Here is a 20,350-nt window from a genome sequence, read left to right on the forward strand (position 1 = left end):
CTCTTTTTCAACCTGGTTAACTCTTAGTCCTTCATCGAGACAGTCCTATTATTATCTGTCTTTAAAAAGCCTTTCCCAAAAGAAAAAAAAAAAAGAAAAAAAAAAAAGCCTTTCCAGGTCCCTCCAGCTGTGCTAGCGGGCTCTTCATAACCATCCCAACCCATGCACACCTTGACCAGAACTCACACCTTACTCCCTCCATATTAGAACTGTAATCAATGGTGTCCCTTTTGTTCCTTGTTCCCCACTAGACCCTGAACAGCTTGAAGGCAGGCTCTATATCTTCTCTCTGAAAACAGTTTCTAGCTCAGTTCCATGCTTGCAGTAGGTGCTGTAGGGTAGTCATAGCTAATACTCATTTTGCTCCATACCTCCTAGGACAGCATTGTGCACACAATAGGTGTTTCATAAATAGTTGCTCGATTCTAAGTTGATGAATGTGGAATTCTTTTCTCCTCAGAAGTCCCATAAAAACCTTATCCTACCTTCTGAATGGAAGCCCTCATGGTAAACCAGATTATTTCCTCTGAAAACAAGGTTCTCAAAATTTGTGTCCTGGAGAATTACTTGGGAAAGCTTGCTAAAAAGACAGATGGTGGAGATTCAACCCTGGCGGGGTGGTGGTGGTGGTGTTATTCTGTAAGTCTGGGATGGGATGCCTGGGAAAATGCCTTTTAAAAATAAGCTCTCTATGATTCTAATGATGGAGAGCACACTAGTCCTCTGGATATTAATAATTAGTCTTTTCTAACTGATCCCACCTGCCTTTGTTTACCCAGAAACCAAGGATGACCTAGAGCAGCTCACGACTGAAATCAAGAAAAGGGCCAACAACGTCCGGAACAAACTGAAGAGTAAGAAGGGAGTAAAGGGAACAAGCCAGCCCCCACCATAACTGTGTCACATCCACAGGGTCCAAATCTCTGGATCAAAACTCATCCTGGTGGAAGCAAAGCCACTTGTTCTATCTTTACCTGTGGTTTGGGCACTCTCCCCAGAAATGTACCCGTTTTTTATCATGACTGTGGTTGAAAGAGTGCAGAATTGAAGTTAGTAGATGAGCATTGACATGTGCACTCAGCTACTGAGTAGTTGTGTGACTTGGCAGCTATCACTAGGGGACTCTGCCTTTCTCTGTTTCCCCTGCACCTATGTACATTTGAATAGCAATGGTAGAGATATATAGATGCACAATAAATTATTTAGTCTATTGACATTTCTTGGGGGTATATCACTGGCCATTACCTTAGCACCACCCCTCAGTTTAGAGCATTGTTCAGTGAAACCAATGTCATAGATTTAATTCCTCTGGGGGCCCAAAAGGTCTCTCAGTTCAATGGCTGTGGTTGCATTCCTGTCCAGTGTATTTGGTGAATGTATGTTATTGGTCAGAGAGTGAAATCAGCGTTGTTCAGCCCAAGTTATTACTTTTCCCCTCAAAACAAATCACTGTATTTGTTTTCATGGGGGTAGAGGTGGAGATCATAGTAGCAGCTTCCAATAGTAGCAATGATGGTGTGTTTGCCACTGAGCCAAGCACTCTGTGCGCAGTGCCATTTAATCTTCACGTCAGTATTGTGAAGATGGTGCTATATGTATTCCATTTTATAGGTGAGGGAATACTGAGAAAGATGCAATGGCTTCCCCAAAGTCACACAGCTAGTAAGTGGCAGGGCAAGGGTTTGAGGCTGAGTTTCTTGGTGACTAAGACTCATGCTGTGCTAAGATGTAGCCAAAGAAAACCTAGCAAACCGTGTGGAATGCAAGTCCTGTGACTCCTGTGGCTCACACTTGCGCTGACTTTCAGAGATTACTCCTGCCTGTTGCTCCATCTCCATGGGTTGGGTGTGTGAGAAGGAGCAAGGAGATGTGTATTGACCAGTGTGTTTCTCAGAGGAGAGCAGCAGGTGTGTTCTTGGAATAATCTATCTCTTTGCTCCAGGCATGGAGAGGCACATTGAAGAAGATGAGGTCCGCTCGTCAGCAGACCTCCGGATTCGAAAATCTCAGGTAGGACTTTCTCTGATTTAAAAATCATCTAGTTCAATCTCATTTATTTTTTTCTTAGCTCAGGGTTTTGTTTGTTTGTTTTTTAAGTGCAATTCTTACTTGGAACTCAATTGGGAACGGGAAAGGAGGAGCTGTCCAGGTTAAAGCAGAGAACAGGGCTGAAGTCCAGCCTTCCTGGACACTCTCACACTCTCCTTCTCTAAGGAGGTCCTTGAATGTCTTAGGGCTCCCAAAACATAGCTTAGGATTTCGTACACCTCTTAGTTTTACAGGGAAGGAAACTGAAGTCTTCTCTCTAAAGATTATCATTAGCTGTCCCCTTTGGAGTTAGGCTCTTTGGTGGACATCAAGGGTTGCCCTTTAAGAACTAGCATGTTCAGGTGGCATAAGGAACCTGTTATGGAGGGCAGTGTAAGAATACCTAATCTATTGCATGTGTTCTTAGCATGAAATACTTAGGGAAGAATTGGGGGTAGCCAGAGGAGGCTGAGCCTCGGATGGGTAAGAGTGCGCACATGGACAGACAGGCTCAGGGGTAGAGGTTCAGGGTGTGTGTGTCTCTCTGTGTGTCTGTGTCTGTGTCTGTGTCTGTGTCTGCGGGGTGTGTATGTGTGTGAATCTGTGTCGGTGTATGTAGTGTATGTATGTGGGGGGTTGTGGGTGTGTGTGTTTGTGGCAGCTGTGGTGGTGATGGTGGTGAGGTAGGGATGAAGGACAAACATGAAGAGAGGCAGTATTTGCTTTCTAGGGCAGTGGTCGTCAAACTGTGGCTTGAGAGTCACATGCGATTTTTTGGCCCCTTGAGTATGGCTCTTCCACAAAATATCATACCACGGCCTGGGCAAGTCTATTTTGAAGAAGTGGCATTAGAAGAAGTTTAAGTTTTAAAAATTTGGCTCTCAAAAGAAATTTCAATCGTTGTATTGTTAATATTTGGCTCTGTTAACTATGAGTTTGTCAACCACTGTTCTAGGGAATCTGATTATGATTGAATTACCTATATGCATTTGCTTCAGGTTGAAGTCTGTTTGAAAGTTGGCTCAGAGGGGGAAAGAGGCAAGAGGAAAGTTGGCTAGGTGGGTTTTTGCAATGATTTTGTTTCTGAATTTTCACAGTGGTAGTAGGTTTGAAAAAAGTATAAATATTGGTGATTTTTTCAAACCAGTGGTGCTTAATGGCTATTAAGTGAATGCATTCACTTTTCTAGTTAGAAGCAAGAAGAGTTGGGGAGAAGAGTTTGAGTAAGAATTCAGGACTTTGGTAGGTATGGGATGTAGGAAGGGAATCTGACCGTTTTAGAAAGCCCGCCAAGGGTTGTGCCAGAAAAATGCTCCTCGTCCATGTGGGTACAGGGCTCTGAGATTCACAGAGTATCTCGTCTGGCCTCACAATTACCACATGAGGTCAGCAGGGCAGGTAAACATGCTGAAGACAGGCTTTGGAAAGATTAGTGGATCTCCCATTGGTGTAAAATTAGAACACCAAAAAGTCGAGTCTGATATATTAGTCTTTTGGTTCCAAGGCCAGTGCTGCTGGAGAGGAAGCTAATGTGGGGTGGTGATGGAGGTGGGGATTCTACAACAGTTAGGGACCTCCCCCATCCTTCACCTCCCTGAGGGCTTACTACATTTAACATTCTTCCCACAGCACTCTGTCCTCTCCCGGAAGTTTGTGGAGGTGATGACCAAATACAATGAGGCTCAAGTGGACTTTCGTGAACGCAGCAAAGGGCGAATCCAGCGGCAGCTCGAAATCAGTACGTGTCTGAAATTTGGTGGTGCACGTTTTCCTGCCACATGGTTGTCTGTCCCAGTTGTGAGATCTGGGGAAAAGGAACCGCAATCATGCTTATGGCTTCCATCTCATATTCTGTACCCAAGCCTGGGTTGAAAGTTGGCCCAGTGTTTTATCAGGTCCAAGCGATTTTATCTTTATGGAGGCCAGTGTTTCCTATATGTAAAGAGTAGATACTTGCTACACAATGGCTCTCCTGGGGACTCAAAAAGCTTTTTGTTGTCTTTTTGATAGCAAAGATAATTTATGAAATAAAAGGTGTGATGCTAGTTGCTGTGAGGAACGAGGACATTAATGAAGCTGTGCTCTTTAGGAATTTGGTAATGTGGAACTCAGGGCCCTGTGGAGGGGCTGGGAATGCCCTGCAAGTGGAAGAACTGTAGGAACAAGGACATTGTGAAAAACACACAAGTGTATTTAGGAATGGCAGGTTATCCAGGGCCTCGGGAAAGTGTGCATTTGGGAATAACAGAAGTTAATGGGGATGCAGGTAGGGTCCACCCAGGAACTGGCTCCTTGTCCTGAAGGCCTTGGTCTCTGAGGCATAGTGATGGGACCAGGTAATGTTCTGAGCTGGGAAGAATGTGATCGGGTATATGCTTCAGGAAGATAATTGCGATCATATTAACAATGAATCAGATTAGGGGAGAAGTCAGAGGACAGATGAGTCAGAAGACTATTAGGAGAGTGTTGTAAAAGCCATGGTCTTTATAGTGAAGTTAACATATTCCTAATCTTCAGGGAACTTTTGAAATGGTGTCTTTTGACCTTATATTCAATGCTCTGCTTCTGTTATAAAGCCGGCAAAAAGACCACAGATGAGGAGCTGGAGGAGATGTTGGAGAGTGGAAACCCTGCCATCTTCACTTCTGGGGTGAGTGATTCAGGGGCTGGGACATATGCCCCTCCACAGAAGAGGGCACTGGGAGCTCCATTTGGGTAGCCAGGGAAGGGTGGGCTGCAGGTGCAGGGAGGCAGGGGATGTGAGGAGCTGGGCAGGAGGGGGTGTGAGGGCTGCAGCAGGGGATGGTGGCTGATGCCTGTCATTGTGTGGCCTCTTGTAGATCATTGACTCTCAGATTTCCAAGCAAGCCCTCAGTGAGATCGAGGGGCGGCACAAGGACATCGTGAGGCTGGAGAGCAGCATCAAGGAGCTCCATGACATGTTTATGGACATTGCCATGCTGGTGGAGAATCAGGTAACCAGCCGCGGATACCAGTGTGGGGAGGGAGAAAAGGGGAGCTCAGGTACTTCTGAAAATGGTGAGGAAGGGAATATGATGAGCCAGGTGAAGGAGCTTCATCAGAATTTGCTTGAAGGAGAAACAGAATTCCAGTATCCCAGGGAAAGGAATGCACGCTTGGACCCTGATACATGGGACAGTCTCTGCCTTCTCGTTCTTTCTAGTACTTTGGCCTCACAGTCATTTCTAGTTAATATGGGCTTACAAGTATCTTCCAAGTGCCTAGTTTCCTCTGGACTCAGGTTCTATTTTTATTTGCTTTTAAAGTTAGAGATACAGGTTTTTTAATGTTGATGCCTTAAAACAGTCTCCTGATATGAACTGTTTCACTGGTGAAAAGTTAGGTTTAATAGAAATTTTTCTTTTCCATTTTTGTTTTTTATTCTATATTCTTCTAAAAATGTTGCCACTTTTGGCTTAGGAACAAGAATAGATAACAAAGGAATAGCACAGTATTTACATAAAGACTTGAAACACAAATGGTGCTTACCTGGACTCTTGTTCTGTTCCTGGGCACACTTCGCAGGGATGCGAGTCTCTGTCATCTGCGAGCACTGTTAGTTTCACATAGTCAGACACGACTTGCTGTTGTGGTGTCGTGCCATCGTCACTGAACCTGCAGCTGCTTGGCCAGCTGGACAGGACTGAGAACTGCTTCCTTTGGAGAAGGACTGCAGAACCAAACCGCAGCCTGAGCATTGCCTGGCAGCACTGCCTGGCTGGCAGTTGACATCAGTTCCCTGCTCAGGGCTCACTGCATTCCTCCTCCTAGCCTGGCCTTTGAGACCATGTTGCTAGTTCTTCCATCCCCACTTTTCCTTTTTCTCCCCACACTGCCTTGCCGAGGAGCTGGTTTGAGATCCAAGTGGTGGTAAGTGCCTTTCCCTGTTGACAGACTGCCATAAAACGATGGGTCAAGTTAAGGGAAGATGTAGTAGGTGAGGGGAATTCCCATCCTACGGTGCCCATAAATTAATTGGAATGAAAGCACTTCTTGTCAGGAAGTAATAGCTGCTGGTATTATTGGCTCCGCTATTATATCTGAGGTTGGGAATCTTCTTAAGAGATCACTGTTTCCTAGTCAAATAGCTTGGGTAAACCCAGTGTGTTACTTAAGGGGCCTGGGAATATCTCTTTGAGAAAGGACATATTCCAACCCTCAGATATTTATGAAGTACATACTGTGTGCCAGGCATCATTCAGTGGTATTGAACAAACTTGGTTTAAGCCAAATGAACTTGGTTCAGGTCTGAATGGACCAGGAAGAGGCAAGGACCCTGGTAATCCTCTAAGAAAATGAGACATCTTTACTTTGCTTTCTTGTCTCACATGTTTAATTAAAGAAAATAGTGGTGGGATCTGTTATAATATGTAGATACCAGGCACGTAGGCAGTGTGCTACAGGTGACCAGCCTAGGGCCTGTCACAGAGAAATAACTCAGTGAATGACCTCCAAGGCCAGGAGGCCCATGGGTAAATCAGGGAGGACTGTTATTGAGTGTGACTGGTATCTGTTCTTTTGCAGGGTGAGATGTTAGATAACATAGAGCTGAATGTCATGCACACAGTGGACCATGTGGAGAAGGCACGGGATGAAACTAAAAAAGCCGTGAAATACCAGAGCCAGGCCCGGAAGGTGAGACTCTCGCCGCCTTCAGGGAAGAGTCCATGGTGTGCGCTGTCTCTCGCTCTTTCTTCCCTCTCTCTGTCTCTTCTCCTGCTGCCACCGCCTCTTGCATCCGGGGAAAGGGAGCCATGATTGACCGTATCGAGAACAACATGGACCAGTCAGTGGGTTTCGTGGAGCGAGCCGTTACGGATACCAAAAAAGCTGTCAAGTATCAGAGTGAAGCTCGGAGGGTGAGCACCTTGGTCCCAGCTGGTCCTACTTGCCTCCCCTCTCTCCAGTTATCCCCACCTGTGTCCTTGAGCCTGTGCCTTTTCTCTGTGTCCTGGCCTCATCCAAACACCTGTGTCAGCCTCTCCTAGAGACTAGCTGTCCTTCCTTCCTGTGCTGTGCCTCTCATGGATCTGGCTCACAGGCTCGCACTCGAGAACCCACACTGAAGGCAGTTCTATAGGATGGAGCAATTGCCCGGGTGTTGCTCCTGGACGATGTTACACTTGACTCCTCTGAAACCTTCTCTTCTTCTCAAGCAGCCCAAGATCCCCCTATTCCCAACCCTTTCTCTACCAGGAAATCAGTTCTGTGCTGATTGTTGTGAACATAGTGTATCTTACAGAGCACCTCTTAGTCCTACTTCATAGATGACAGGAGGGTCAGAGGCGAATTAGCTTCAGGCCAACTAGTCAGCATAGGAGCTGGGATTCAGATTCAGATCCTAATCATGCTCTTCCCACCACACATTCCATCTCTCCACCCCCTTCCTTCTGGTGCCCCAGTGCTAGAGGCCTTATGGCTTCTCTGCCCATTGACTGGTGGCCAGCTCTGTGGCTTTTGCTTGCTCTTTAGACATTTCTTTCCTGTTCCTCATGGGCTCTGATATTTATGTTCTTCAGTTCCTTGTTTTCTCACTTCACCTGTTGCTTGCACAGGGATTTGGGAAACTGGGGAGTTATTTTACATGATGAATCCAGAATGGTTCACAACAGGACCCTACTCTTACTTTTGGATGCCCAGTCACTGGGGCTGTTAGGTGGGCATGTGCTTTAGGGAGGAGATGGACAGAGTTTGACATTAGGACTGTGTCAAAAATAACGTTGCACCCCTTCTTGAAGAGGAAAGATGAATCACTTTATATCTTGGTCTATTACTGCGTGGCAACTCCATGATAGTTGCTCTTATGTCTGCCCACATGGGCAGGACAGCAGTGTGAGCTGAGAGCTGATAGAAACTCTGTGTTTCCATATGGAATATATGGCTAGTCAAGAAGTAATCTGACAAGTATAAAATATCCTAATGGAATGTCTTCATATAGGGTGTAGGCTTTTTTATTTGAATTGCTAAGATGCTTTCGATGTTGAGGTGAGAGGGGTTGGGTTTTAGATGAATTATTATTGCTTTTGGCTGTGTGTAATAATGCCTTGTTTTTGTTTCTCTTATCCCTCTCCAGAAGTTGATAATTATCATTGTGGTAGTAGTTGTGTTGCTGGGCATTTTAGCGTTGATTATTGGACTTTCCGTTGGGCTGAAATAAGGGCGGCCCAAGAGGCTGCTGCACTGAAATGTAAGTAAATGGAAGGTTCTTGGGTCTCCTTTTTGGCTTCCTCTTGACAAATTAACCTGGGATTTTAAATTCCACTCCTTCCGCCTTGTGATTGTCCTTGGGCTCACTAAAACTTTCAGTTGTCTGTACATTCTCTCGTCTCTTTAAAACTCTGTTCTTGGGTTCTGGCTGCAGTCGGTGGGTTGGGTCTCCTGGTTGTCTCTACTCTTCACTTGTTCATGTTTCACTGCCATTCCTGGCCTCTCCGAGCACTTCATTCCCACTTCCCTTACCCAGCAAGCATGCTCCTGTTCTGGGTACAATCTGTATTTTGGATCTGGGCTTTGTCTTCTGAATTCCTACTGGTTTTCATGGATGTTGAGCTTTACTTTTTCATCTTCTTCTTAGTGTAAATGAAGTTTTGGATTGGGAATGGGGTCTCTAGGGGTTTAGTTTGTGGCTGACTGGTTGGATCGTGAATGACGTAGTAATTAACACTTTTGAATGTTGAATTGTGCCAGAGAATGTACCGAACACCATATATACAAAACATTGACTCCTCACAACACCTTATAAGATAGGTGCTATTATGACCCACATTTTACAGACAAAGACACTTTGGCTTAAAGAGAAAAGTAACACAACCAAGCTTGAACTTACACCTAATAGTGGACCTAGTAGAGTCCTTGTTGACATCTTAGTTTCTCTTTGTACAACAAGGTAGCTATTTATCATTGTCTACAAAGTCTAGAGAACCCTACTTGATAGTGACTTTAACATTTAGCCTATTAATTTCTTTAAAATCTGGTGAAAAGAATAAGGCTGACCCCAGAATCAAGGTTTCATGTATATAGTGGTAGCATGATAGGAATGATCTAGTTAGTGAGACTGTTAAAACTTAAGACTGTTAAGTCAGTGACTTCTTGAATATTACTTTCCTGAATAAAATATAGTATTTTTGTTTAATAACTATAAAATGCAGAAAAGGTGGACAGAATTAACATTCAATGTTGTTGAAAGCCTTGTGACATGTTTACACATTCAGATGTAGTTCTGACTATATTACCTATCATTTTGTACCCAGTTACAAAATTTTATGCATCATTCCACTAATATCTATTTGTAAATCTAATTTTCAACACAAGATTGTGACTCTATTCTCAATTATATTACATTTCTCCAGTGTTGGAGGTTTGTTATTGTTTTGCTATTACTAACATTATGACTAACTTACGTAATAGTTTTCTCATTTCTATTTTCTCTGTATTATAAATTCATAGAAGTTGGGTTCCTGAGGTAATAGAAGTATTTTTAAGACTTGATACATATTACCATTCTTATATACAGAGGCGATCCTTCACTCTATATTTCTTGCCTCCTCCTTCCATGTAACTAGAGGGTCTGAAAGTCAGATTATTAAAGATCTAAACATTTGCCTTCCTCTGAAGAGAGAAGTAGCAGTAAGGTGATCAACATCTCTTAAGTAATTAATTGATTCCCCCCCACTCCCTGCAGTTTGCAGTCTAGCCATTGTTTCTGTTAGCTTTTAAAGTTCAAGTTTTGCTCTGACTCTTAACTATGTCATTGGAAAGGATGTTAAAACTAAGCAAAGGCATATCTTGCAATATCCTTGGATGAAAGATGTCTTGCAAATTCATAATGCCTCTTACCATCTCTAATTCCAGGAATTCAAAATGTAAATGAATCATTTTTAAACAAGACTAATAGATATATTGTTTTCAGTTGATAATATAAGTTCCATCCACATTCCCTAATAAAATCAGGATCGATCGTTCACTAGGCCTCCCCTCTGCCTCCCATGTGATCCGAGGGAGAGAGTTTTCTCTGAACAGGAGAGAAGGAAGACAAGTTACATTTCTCTTTCCTAGTTGTGGCAGCTATTCTCCTGTCTAGGAGAAGAACATTACCCAATTTTCAGATAGGAAAGTTCTTTGAAGCTCAATAAGCTAAGAAACTTGCCCAGATCCACACATAAAGCAGAGTAGCCATAATATAAGCTAGGGGTGTCGAACTCAATCAGAGAAGGGGCCAAAATCTAAAATCCAGCCTAAATCGCGGGCCGAATGGTTTACTGAACAGTCATAAACTGTCATTGTGATGGAAACGCAGCGGAGTGCAGTGATGACAGCGCGGTACGGGCCACATTGCAAGGCCTGGCGGGACGGATTTGGCCCGCGGGCCTTGTGTTTGACACATGTGATATAAGCCCTGAGCTTTTCCATATTCTTTTCACTGTTTTTCTGTCCTCTAAGAGAAGTAGAGCATCAGGGGAGTCATAGAGAAGACTGGAGTCCCAGAAAGTTTCTGAAGCATGTGTTTGAAAGGCACTGATGTTGGCCCCACAGTAGAATAGGTATTTCCAACATGTGATTGTGCCTCCCCACTGACGAGTCCTTCCATGGGTATGTGACAGCCTGTGTGAAGAATTAGAGAAAGGGCCAGAGATTTAAAAAACTTTCCCTCTCTTATACAGTGGGATTTTTCATTTCAGGTCCTGTCTTGGTGTGTCTATTGGATTTCTCAGGTTTAGCATTGACTTTCCCATTATTCTCCCCTTTTCAGGTATTTCTGATCTTTCCTCTCCACCTTCTAGGTTTTGGCTGATTCTTAATGTTGCCCTTCAACATCATCCTGTGCACTGATCCTCCTTCCCCTGCCTCCCCTAGAGCCCGATTCTACTCCAGCCTGGCGTGGCCACCTTGTCTTCAGATGAGCATGGAGTTTAGCCTTCCTGAAAGAGGATGGGACCCATTTCTTTGTTTCCTGTAACCGTACTTGGACCTGACCCAGCAAACCATCTAGCCCTGGAGGAGTCTTATCTACCTGATGCAACCCCAAGTTTTCCTCAAAACCTGCAGTGTCTGAACCAGCCTGGCTTCTCTTTCTCCCCTCTACTATGTCAAATTTTTGCTTTGCACCTTGGAAAGCCAATTATTCAAAACCTTCCCAAGGTGCTGTATTTTCTACCTCATGGACTATTATTATTCTCCCAGAAATTGCAATGTATCTTTCTTAGGAGGGTTTCTTTAACAAAGCAAAGGGATTCTTTCAACAGTAGGTTTGGACTTGAGTCTTCTACCTGGCAGGGTCCCAGTTTTCAGTTTATTGTCCATATGTCCTGAAAATATGAGGGATTGGCAGATATCATTTTGGTCTGAGAGCTGACTTGCTTGAAATTCAGCCTTAAATGAAGCTCTTAGTATATTTAGGTTAGTGGCCAACTTCGATATTTGTCTGTGTTGTATTCTCTCATGTTTACTGTAGGTGGCGTCAGTTGATGCAGTCATCTGAGGTTATCATTTATGTAGGCTGAGGATATGGGATATTTGTTTTCATGGCCGAGTCTTGGAAACTTGTTGCCCACTAATTAAGGGTGATTCTTTGTAAAGCCACTGCCTTGAAGTCAAATATTTTTTACTTTAAAAAATGTTTGGCACTTAACATTGAGCCAGGGACAAGGTGCTTGAGTCTTTGGCTCTGGAAATATTTCAGACTGGTGCCAGCATTCCGTCACTCATTTCATTTGTTCCAGGTAAATTTTTATAATTGGCTAATGTATATAGCTCTTCATGTGTCTCTCATGAAGTAGGAAGCTAGAAGTGGAGGATATAGCCTCAAAAAACCCATACACATACACAACACACATACCACTCCAAAAATAAATAAACAAAACACAACAACCTCGAGTTAGGCCAAAAATTAGGTAAGAGACATTGCTTACCTGCAAATGAGTCATAGAAGCAGGATCTTCCCATATCATGGAGAAGCCTGCTGGCTCTGGATGATGACTGGGAGAAGTGTAGGTCTTTAGGGTGAGGACTAAGTTGATCTCCATTAAATTTTTTCTGCTTAGCAGATATGTGGGAAGTTTTGAAACCTTTCACTGCTGTCTAGGCTAGGCTTAACCCAGAGCAACTTGATATAACTTGTGTGACCTCTGGGATGTCCTGTCTTCAGGGCTGAGTCTGTTGAGGGACACCAGGAACTACTGAGTAGTTCTGCTTTCTATCAGGTTAATAAGCTTGACAGGTGCTTTGTCTCCCATAATCTCATCAGTGAGGAAGCAATACCTGGGAAATTTTCAAGTGTCATGACTGTGCTGGCCCAGTTTTGAGCCTCTTAGATTCCATGCTGGTCTCTGCCAGTCTGACTTATACTTTAGTATTGATTTTAATGCTTTCTAGGGCATGGCAAGCACCCTCATCCAGGCACTGCCCATTGGTTTCCTTTGCAAAATCTACTTCCAGTCATCATCCAGCACTCAGACAGAGCCAAGGGGATGTCTCTTGCCCATGGCTATGAAGTTGACAGTGGACTGGCTCTAGCAGCAAGGCCAGACAAGCTCTAATCACAAGCTTTTGCTCACCTGAGATCGAGGTCTGGGGCTTATAGTTTGGAATACAATATAAGTGAAGGTTTTTGTTGTTGTTTGTATTTTTTAAGAAGTACACTTGATTATTTTATTGCTATTTAAAAATAAATGACTTTATATTGATTGTGAAACCAGTTCTGTCTCAATTTCCCTGCAAAATAGTGATTGGGCGCCATCATGTGGTGAGTTTAGGAATGGGGTATATATTTTAAATGTGTTGGGTGATAGATCTGAAGTTTTAATTCTTGAAAATGGTTCAGCTCTCAAAGAGTGCAATGTAATTGTATTTGAGTTTCAGAGTTGAGGTGCTCTCCCCAAAGAGTTTGACCCACTCATTGAGCATAGTGGCTCCTGGAGGAAATGGGTAAGTTGGTGTGATGGTACCTACCTGACAGAACATACTACTAGTAAACAGCTATCATCCAAGATAGCTGTTGACTGAATTTGGAATCTCTCACTTAGAAGAAATATCCTACACTCTGGGTTCTGGAAGCCAGATCCATCTCCCCTTGCCTTCATATCCCCTTCCATGTCCTGATCCACGTTGTCTCCGTTCTGTGGGAACTCTGTCTGCACAGTGATGTTGTTTCTCATGTGCTTTTTCTCTCTTCGTCTGGATGAGCAGAAGAAGATCATGATCATGATCTGCTGTATCATTCTTGCGATTATCTTAGCTTCTACCATTGGAGGCATATTTGCCTGAAAAAGGTGAGCCATCTGTGGGGAGGGTCAGGTCTGCTTTCACTTACTTGAAATGGGTGTGTCCTGAGGGCATTCCTTGTTTGTCACCAAAGTCTGGGTGGGATTAGGTATTAGAATAGATGAAGGTTGGAGAAGGCTGAGAGAGATGCTTCATAATGAGAAAAGTGAGTGAGGATGCATTGGTAGTAGGTAGATAAAGAGACAAAGGTGGCAATCGGGTCTGGTAGAATGCTTTCTATGAGGGTGTTAGTCTACTGCAGCAAAATGTGGGCCTTGCCATCTAGGAATGGCCAAGGATAAAGAATCAGTTCTTGTATTAGAAGCACCTTAAACTCTTTGGAAAAGGGCCACATAGTAAACCTGATGTAAATAAATTTTCTCCCTTAGAAGATTAGGGCATATTAACATAGCCTGTGAGTAGCCCATTCCCCCTGCAGAAAAGAGATTGGTGATCCTGACCTTGAACAATTTGCTGTATAATCTTTTATTTCCCCCCTCCACTCTTATCTCCTTCAGCCCTCACAGATGGATCCTCAACTGGCATTTTTAATCCTCCGTCCACCTCTGTGGTGCCATCACTTCTCACTAAGGATTCCTCAACAGTGACTCCTCTTTTCATTATGAAACCTCTTATGATACAGGACACCAGTCAAATACCTACTGAAAGTTATGCAAAGGGAGACATTATGACAATACAGAGTTAGGCAGTGAGCAGTGGTGGAGTAACAAGGAGTCCAGAAATACTTAGCAGGTTTGAAGGAACGGACTGCAGGGTAACAGGAAATAAAGGCAGATATTGTAGCATACCCAGTTCATCAGGATCAACTGATCAGGGTTGGGCACTTTTTACTTCTGCTCTTCTGGTTCTTCTATGCCTCACTTTTGACCAACCCTACACCTGCTTCCTTCTTCAGGGCCCTCTAGTCTTTAAAGTGAAGTGCCTAATGATAGGCACCAGACATGTCTTGTTCACTGCTGTCCTCAGTGTTTAGCACAGTGCCTGCAATTTAAGCTCTGGTTTCTATTCATGTCTTTGGATTTGACTCTTAAACATTTAAAGCATCAATGGAAAATGGTTTGTTAGTATCAGAGGCTCCATAAAATGCCTGGAATGGGTTGATCTACTTATGTAAAAACAAAACAGGATCCCCCTTACAAATTTATACTGTAAAGTCCTTTCGCTGTGGATGGTGGAGCCATTAACAGTCTCTCACCCTGTTAAGATGGTTGGTTCCCAAGGATTGTGGTTTAATAACTGAACATGGATCCAAAACAAAACAGGTTCATACTTTGGTTGAACTCCTAACAGTTATCAGTAGTGTGCTCTATGAATCCTAAAAAAGGAGATGAAGATGTTAGGTCAGAAAGGTGAAGTGTGGCTATCACTCACTTTCTTCTTACCTAATTCACATTGCTAACTGAAACTGACTTTGTTGTTGGCCAGCAATGTGTGTACAAGAAAATGTTCCAGACACTGTCCCCAATTCAAGGTTCACATTTCTATGCAATTTAGTGATTATATTTCAAGTGATTAACTAAAAATACATTAAAAATAGCATACAACTTTTAAGGACCATACAACTGTTGAGGTAAATTTGTACTTTTGAAAGTAAATTATTTTCTTTGTGGGAGATGTTAACTTTTTAAGTGAGATAAAAATATTTGACATTACATTTTATCAGTGTGCTTTTTACCCACTTTCAAAAGCAAATGGCTTAATGTTTCTATCAACTTGTATTTCCTCTAGAGTGAACAATGGATAGAAAACTACTGCTGGCTAGTCCTGAAAAGTCAATTAATCTTGGCAAAGGCAAATAAGGAGTTGGAACCATGGGGCCCTTATTTATCCAGCATTAACTATTCAAGTCCTGTATGGCACATTGCACTGTACTAGAAACTGCAGGGATACAAAGATAGAGCCAGATACTCTTCTTTCTTAAACAATTTCAGACCTAGGAACGACCACACAATTCTAACTTTTGTTTTTCAGTTCCTTTTGCTAAAAGGCAAGGGTTTATTACCAATAACTGCTCCCAACCCCCAAGATTGAGAGAAGATGGATAGCTAGGCAGGAGTAAATATCTGTTGAATTAACCCATACACTGTCATTTTATTTCTTTGCTTTTCTAAAAACATTAGTTTGTATCTATAACTAGTAAAAGATCTTAGAAACTAGCTCCTGAAGTTTGTACATATAAAAGGAGGTACAGATACTAAGTCTGATTTGCATCAGAGGTGGGAGATGCAAACAGCTGCATTAGTCCTGAAGATGTTCACCATATGGCCGGGGAGGACCAGAGCTCCCAAGTCCATCAGGCCTGTTTCGTAATCATTTACGGGATTAAGAGTGACCAATAAAAAGTTATAACCAGAGGTGATACTAAAATTTTATTTAATACAAATATAATGCACTTTCATCTATAACTCATATGTGGCTCCTTGATTATGACATCAGAGCTACCCAGACTTCAAGGTAACTGAGGGGAACAAAAATAAAGATTCCTTCTCTCTGTACATTTATTTCTCATATTCTCACTACACACGTTCAGGCAGGTAGAATTTGCCCCAGTATCTCCCCTTCTGGGTCAGGTCATATGGGCTCAGATATTTCCGTATCCCTAGCATGTTGGCAGTGGCTATGCGCTCAAAGGACCAGGGGTTTTGATTGTTACGCTCTCGTTCCTCTTGATCTTTCCGCATCTTCTCTAGGGTTTCACGGCTCACAGCCTTTGCTGGGAAGGGCAACTTGTGGGCAACCTGGCTGAGGAAACCTTCTACCTCTTTGAATTCACAGCGTCCGCCCACCTCTACTATGAGGCGGCCAGTCTTCACAGGAGTCACATAGTGATCAATGGCGCCTTTGCCACCCCCCATACGCTGTCCCATACCCTTGCGGGTGACAGGCTTGAAAGGTGCTGGTACTCGCCATAAGGCAAACATGTTCTTGGCGTCCATAGAGCGGTTGATCGTCAGGCGCATCATTTCAAAATGGCCCCAGTGGAGGTAACCACCACCCAGTGCCTAAAAGTGAATGGGAAAATTAGAAGCACATAGGGATTTAATGGACTCTATTCTTATGTCTTCTTTTATAGCAACTGTGGCTTCAACATACAAATGAAAATAAGAGTTCTAACAAGTGCCACGGAAAGCCTAGGACCAAGTAAGAAATGAGAACAAGGACTTACTTCAATGTGTAGCCAGGAAAGGCTTCTTTGAGGAGGTGACATTTAAAGCTGAGGCCACAACAGTAAGAACTAACCAAAGGAAGAGAGACCAGAATTCCAGGCAGAGAATGGTGTAGGTGAAGGCTTGAAGTTTGAGAAGCCAGAGAGAGGCTGGAGTAGTGAGGAATGGGCAGGTGAGAGTGAACATGAGGGTCTGAGAGGTAGTCAGGGCCTGATCTTGGGGTTATGTGAAGAGGACGTTAAAACATCGCTTTGGCTGCCTGGTGGGAAATAAAGCCTAATTCACATCCATTTTTGCTGCTCTGACATCAAGTCTTCATGGAAGCTACTCAGTGAGTAAGGAAACAGCAGTCTCACATCCTAAATAGTGGATAGTTTTATTTTTCCAGAGGCCTGCAAAGATCTCATGCTCTGATTATGGGGTAAATTAGGTAGCCTCTTCTCCCCCCTGCTTTTACATTATTTTCGCTCTACATAAAAAAAACACACGTAAATAACACCCATACATAATTCAAATATTTACTGGGTTTTGCACATCAGTTTAAAGAACAACTGGTGGCAGTTTTAATAAAACCTATGAAGGAAGAGATTCAAAGAATATGAGATTATGTTAATCTCTGACTTCCACCCTGGAGCTGCTTGCCACTGAACTCACCAAGATTGCAAAATTGCCTTCTGTGAACTCAGTACCTTCAGTTGAAGGTCCTCGTATGTCACGCAAGTTTTTAGGTTCTCTTCGAACTTTTGGCACAAGTGGCATCCTTTCAACAAATTTAAGCTTGGGCCTTTCAGGAATGGAAACATCTACAAGAAACATGGATGATTAAGAATAAGTGATACTATACATCTCAAAGGATTAATTTTCTTCCTAGAAAAATTTTTAGCAATCAGGAGAAAGTCTTAAATAAAAGTTACCTTGGAACAATAGTTCTAAAGTATGTTAGGTTTTTCTTGTTAACATTGGAATTCTTTGGCTATGACAATGATCAATGTAAATGTTTAAAAAATTTTAAGGTAGCAGTTTTAGCTTTCAAAACAAAATCCATGAATTAAGTGACTATTCTGTGCCTAACACTCTAAAAGGGACCATTTGAGACAGTATAGAGATACAAGACTCACAGAATAACACTAGCCAATATTTTTTTAAATTTTTTATTTAGCGCTGGAATTCAGATGAATGTTTTACACTCCTTATCTCAATCTCTTAAAACAACGTTAAAGCCTTGGTATTTTTTAGGGCTTTCTTTTAAAACTTTTTAAAATTTTACACATATATGTCAAAGGGCCAAATAAAAACCCCTCACTGATCAGTGAATTATCACAAAAAGAATGCATGAACATACCCAAATAAACATCATCCAGACCAAGAAACAGAATATGAGGCAGGTAGTATTTTCAATTTCCGTTTTAGACAAGAGGAACTTGAGGCCTAGGGACATTTCATATTTAGTCCAGGTAATCCAGTTAAAACAGCAAAGCCAGACAGTATGATACTTAAAGTGAAAACTACACTACCTCTCTGGATGTTAATGGGGGTAGTAGAATTCTATATTGTACATGAAAATATCCAAGTTTTCCTGCTCTGCTACATTCTTGGGGAACTTACAATCTAAGACTTCTGTGATTAGTGCTCTTTCCTTAATTTAGGCAGGGGCTTTTAATGACGAGACCTGCATATACTCACAATATGCAACAGCTTGCTGGATGAGGGTGGGTGTGCTGAAATGCAGGTCAACATACACTACATCTTTATCATGTCTGTCTAAATATATAAAAGGCTAATATGCAAAGTGTCTCCTTGGGAGTTCGCTCGCTCGCTATGATGTGCCCTGACCACCAGGGGGCGGCACAGAACGAAGAAAGGCGGCGATTGGCCCTGATCATCAGCCAGGCATAGGGTCCTGTTGCATTGGGCCTCTAGTTTTGGAATAAAAAGTTAACTTGGCCCTAACTGGTTTGGCTTCAGTGGATAGATCATCTGCAGACTTAAGGGTCTGGGGTTTGATTCCAGTCAAGGGCACATGCCCAGGGTTGTGGGTTTGATCCCCATAAGGGTGTGCAGGAGGCAGCCAATCATTGATTCTCTCATCACTTATGTTTCTCTCCCTTCCTTTCTGAAATCTATAAAAATATATATATATTTTTAAAAAGTTAACTTTTAAGACATTTAAAACATTTCTATAATAAAACAAACATGGCTCTACAGTGGAGTCAAATATAAAACAGGAGATTTCAATGAAATATCAAATTATTAATAGGCTATTAAGAGCCACAAAAACTGTCCTATCTCCTCTACCTCCTCACCCCCAAGTTTCTATACGAAGCTTCAGAGAAACAGTAATGCTTTCTTTGGCCTACAAGTCCATACATACTTCTGGAACATATAGCAGTTTAACAATTATGTGTAAAAGATAAGGCTCTCAGAAGTTCAGGCCCCTTTAATTTCTTGAGATTTCCAATATATTTTTAAAAAGAAATGGTAAATTAGACTTACAAAATTGTGCCTCACCTTAAATATTTACATGTAACAATTGAATGCTTTTCACATAATCTTGTTAAGTGACTGCATATAGGTATAATCTTATTTGGAGAGAACATCAAAGGTCTAAATTTGAGGCCAATCAGCCATAGCTGAGGGTGGGCCATGGTCCATAGGAGAACTATCCCATTATATATTTGCTCCATAAAAGCAGGGACCTTTGGGAGTCTCTTGTTCTTTGATTTCTCTCTAGTATTTAGAGCACTGTTTGGCATATAGTATACCCTCAATATATATTTACTGAACGAGTGAATGGAGATAGCACACACTCCTTTGTCTTCGCTTACCCTCTGCTGGATTCCAGCAGACAAAAGGCTTACAAACATGAAAATGACAAATGAGCGCTCACCCTCATAAGTCGGCACCGGGAGCAGCGTCTTTAGGCCAGCACTGGCGGCTGGGGCTGCCCAAGAACCTACAAAGACAAATCAAATTAAACCAGGAAAGCGATAAGGCAAGGGCCAGAGACACCCCTGATAGAGGTATCTTGAAGGGTGGGACGCGAGTTCCACTAAATGGGGCTCAGGCGCCCCAAGAGACCAGCCGGGGCGGGGCGGGGAGGGTGTCTCTCGGCGCCAACCCCGATAGCGGCTGGGACCCTTTTGCACGAATCTTAAGGCAGGAAGGGCGGCAGCAAACTGCAGACCGGACCAGCGCTTCGTTTTCAGCAACCATATGCAGGACCTTCTTTGAGTTTGAGACACACCGGACTAGGGATGGGGTGGAAAAAGGGACAGTCTGTGCGACCCAGGGGACTTCTGACCTGATAAAGGCGCTCGCAGGAGAGGCCCGCTGGCGCGGGCCAGCAGGTGCCACATGGTTACGCGTGTCCAGCCGCGCCGGGCTTCCCACAGCGGCCACGGAGGTTACCTTGACCCAGAGTGCGGAGCTCTACCTCCTCGCGGGGATTCGCCTTTACAGCTCAGTCCGGCAGGAAGTTGCATTTGCGCCAGTCCCTTCCGCAGAGAGGCCCGGCGGAAGCGGAAGAAACTCAACCCCCTGCGCTTGGGTTCCGGCTCCTGCTGGTCCGGAAGGGCTCTCCGGTGTCGCTTTGGGATCAGTGTCCAATCTGGGGTCTTTTCCTAGATAAGGGCGGCAGGAGCGGAGCGGGTGTTTTCTCTGGGGAGTACAATGCTGAGAAAACCTGGATCATATAGCAATTTGGTTCCGTTAACCTAAAAATAAAAAAGGGTAGGTGAGAGGTCATAAACCTTTGCGATCTAAAAAGAATGGTAATTCGGGGAAGCGGTAATGTAGGTGGAAACCCAAATGGTGTTTTAACTGGGAGGTGAAGGCAAGGGGTATTTAGGAGAAAG

The 20,350-nt window shown here is 43.1% G+C and overlaps 2 protein-coding genes across 16 annotated transcripts in view; one reads left to right on the forward strand and one right to left on the reverse strand.

The window, feature by feature from the left end:
- Positions 1-15,404, forward strand: part of STX3 (syntaxin 3) — a 44,946-nt gene extending 29,542 nt beyond the window's left edge. For 4 of the 15 annotated variants that reach the window (XM_036428596.2, XM_036428591.2, XM_036428592.2 and 1 more), the window contains 8 exons: positions 780-854; positions 1,943-2,010; positions 3,658-3,766; positions 4,605-4,678; positions 4,869-5,003; positions 6,574-6,684; positions 8,123-8,236; positions 10,903-12,739. In XM_036428596.2, coding sequence (XP_036284489.1) covers positions 780-854; positions 1,943-2,010; positions 3,658-3,766; positions 4,605-4,678; positions 4,869-5,003; positions 6,574-6,684; positions 8,123-8,206 — 656 coding nt within the window. In that variant the 3' untranslated portion in view covers positions 8,207-8,236; positions 10,903-12,739. Of the gene's footprint in view, positions 1-779; positions 855-1,942; positions 2,011-3,657; positions 3,767-4,604; positions 4,679-4,868; positions 5,004-6,573; positions 6,685-6,797; positions 6,909-8,122; positions 8,237-10,798; positions 12,740-13,233 lie in introns of those variants that run through there. The other 11 variants (XM_045577939.1, XM_036428589.2, XM_036428590.2 and 8 more) reach the window with 11 other exon arrangements.
- Positions 15,405-15,685: 281 nt separating this feature from the next.
- On the reverse strand, positions 15,686-19,976 carry MRPL16 (mitochondrial ribosomal protein L16). The gene is made up of 4 exons (XM_036428599.2): positions 19,798-19,976; positions 19,384-19,449; positions 17,151-17,299; positions 15,686-16,331 (listed from the first exon to the last, which is right to left on the reverse strand). Exons 1-4 carry the CDS (start codon positions 19,850-19,852, stop codon positions 15,846-15,848), a joined length of 756 nt encoding a protein of 251 aa, XP_036284492.1. The 5' UTR covers positions 19,853-19,976; the 3' UTR covers positions 15,686-15,845.
- Between the last annotated feature and the right edge of the window lie 374 nt (positions 19,977-20,350).

Source organism: Pipistrellus kuhlii, unplaced genomic scaffold (genome assembly GCF_014108245.1).
Source record: "Pipistrellus kuhlii isolate mPipKuh1 unplaced genomic scaffold, mPipKuh1.p scaffold_m20_p_9, whole genome shotgun sequence".
Taxonomy (NCBI): domain Eukaryota; kingdom Metazoa; phylum Chordata; class Mammalia; order Chiroptera; family Vespertilionidae; genus Pipistrellus; species Pipistrellus kuhlii.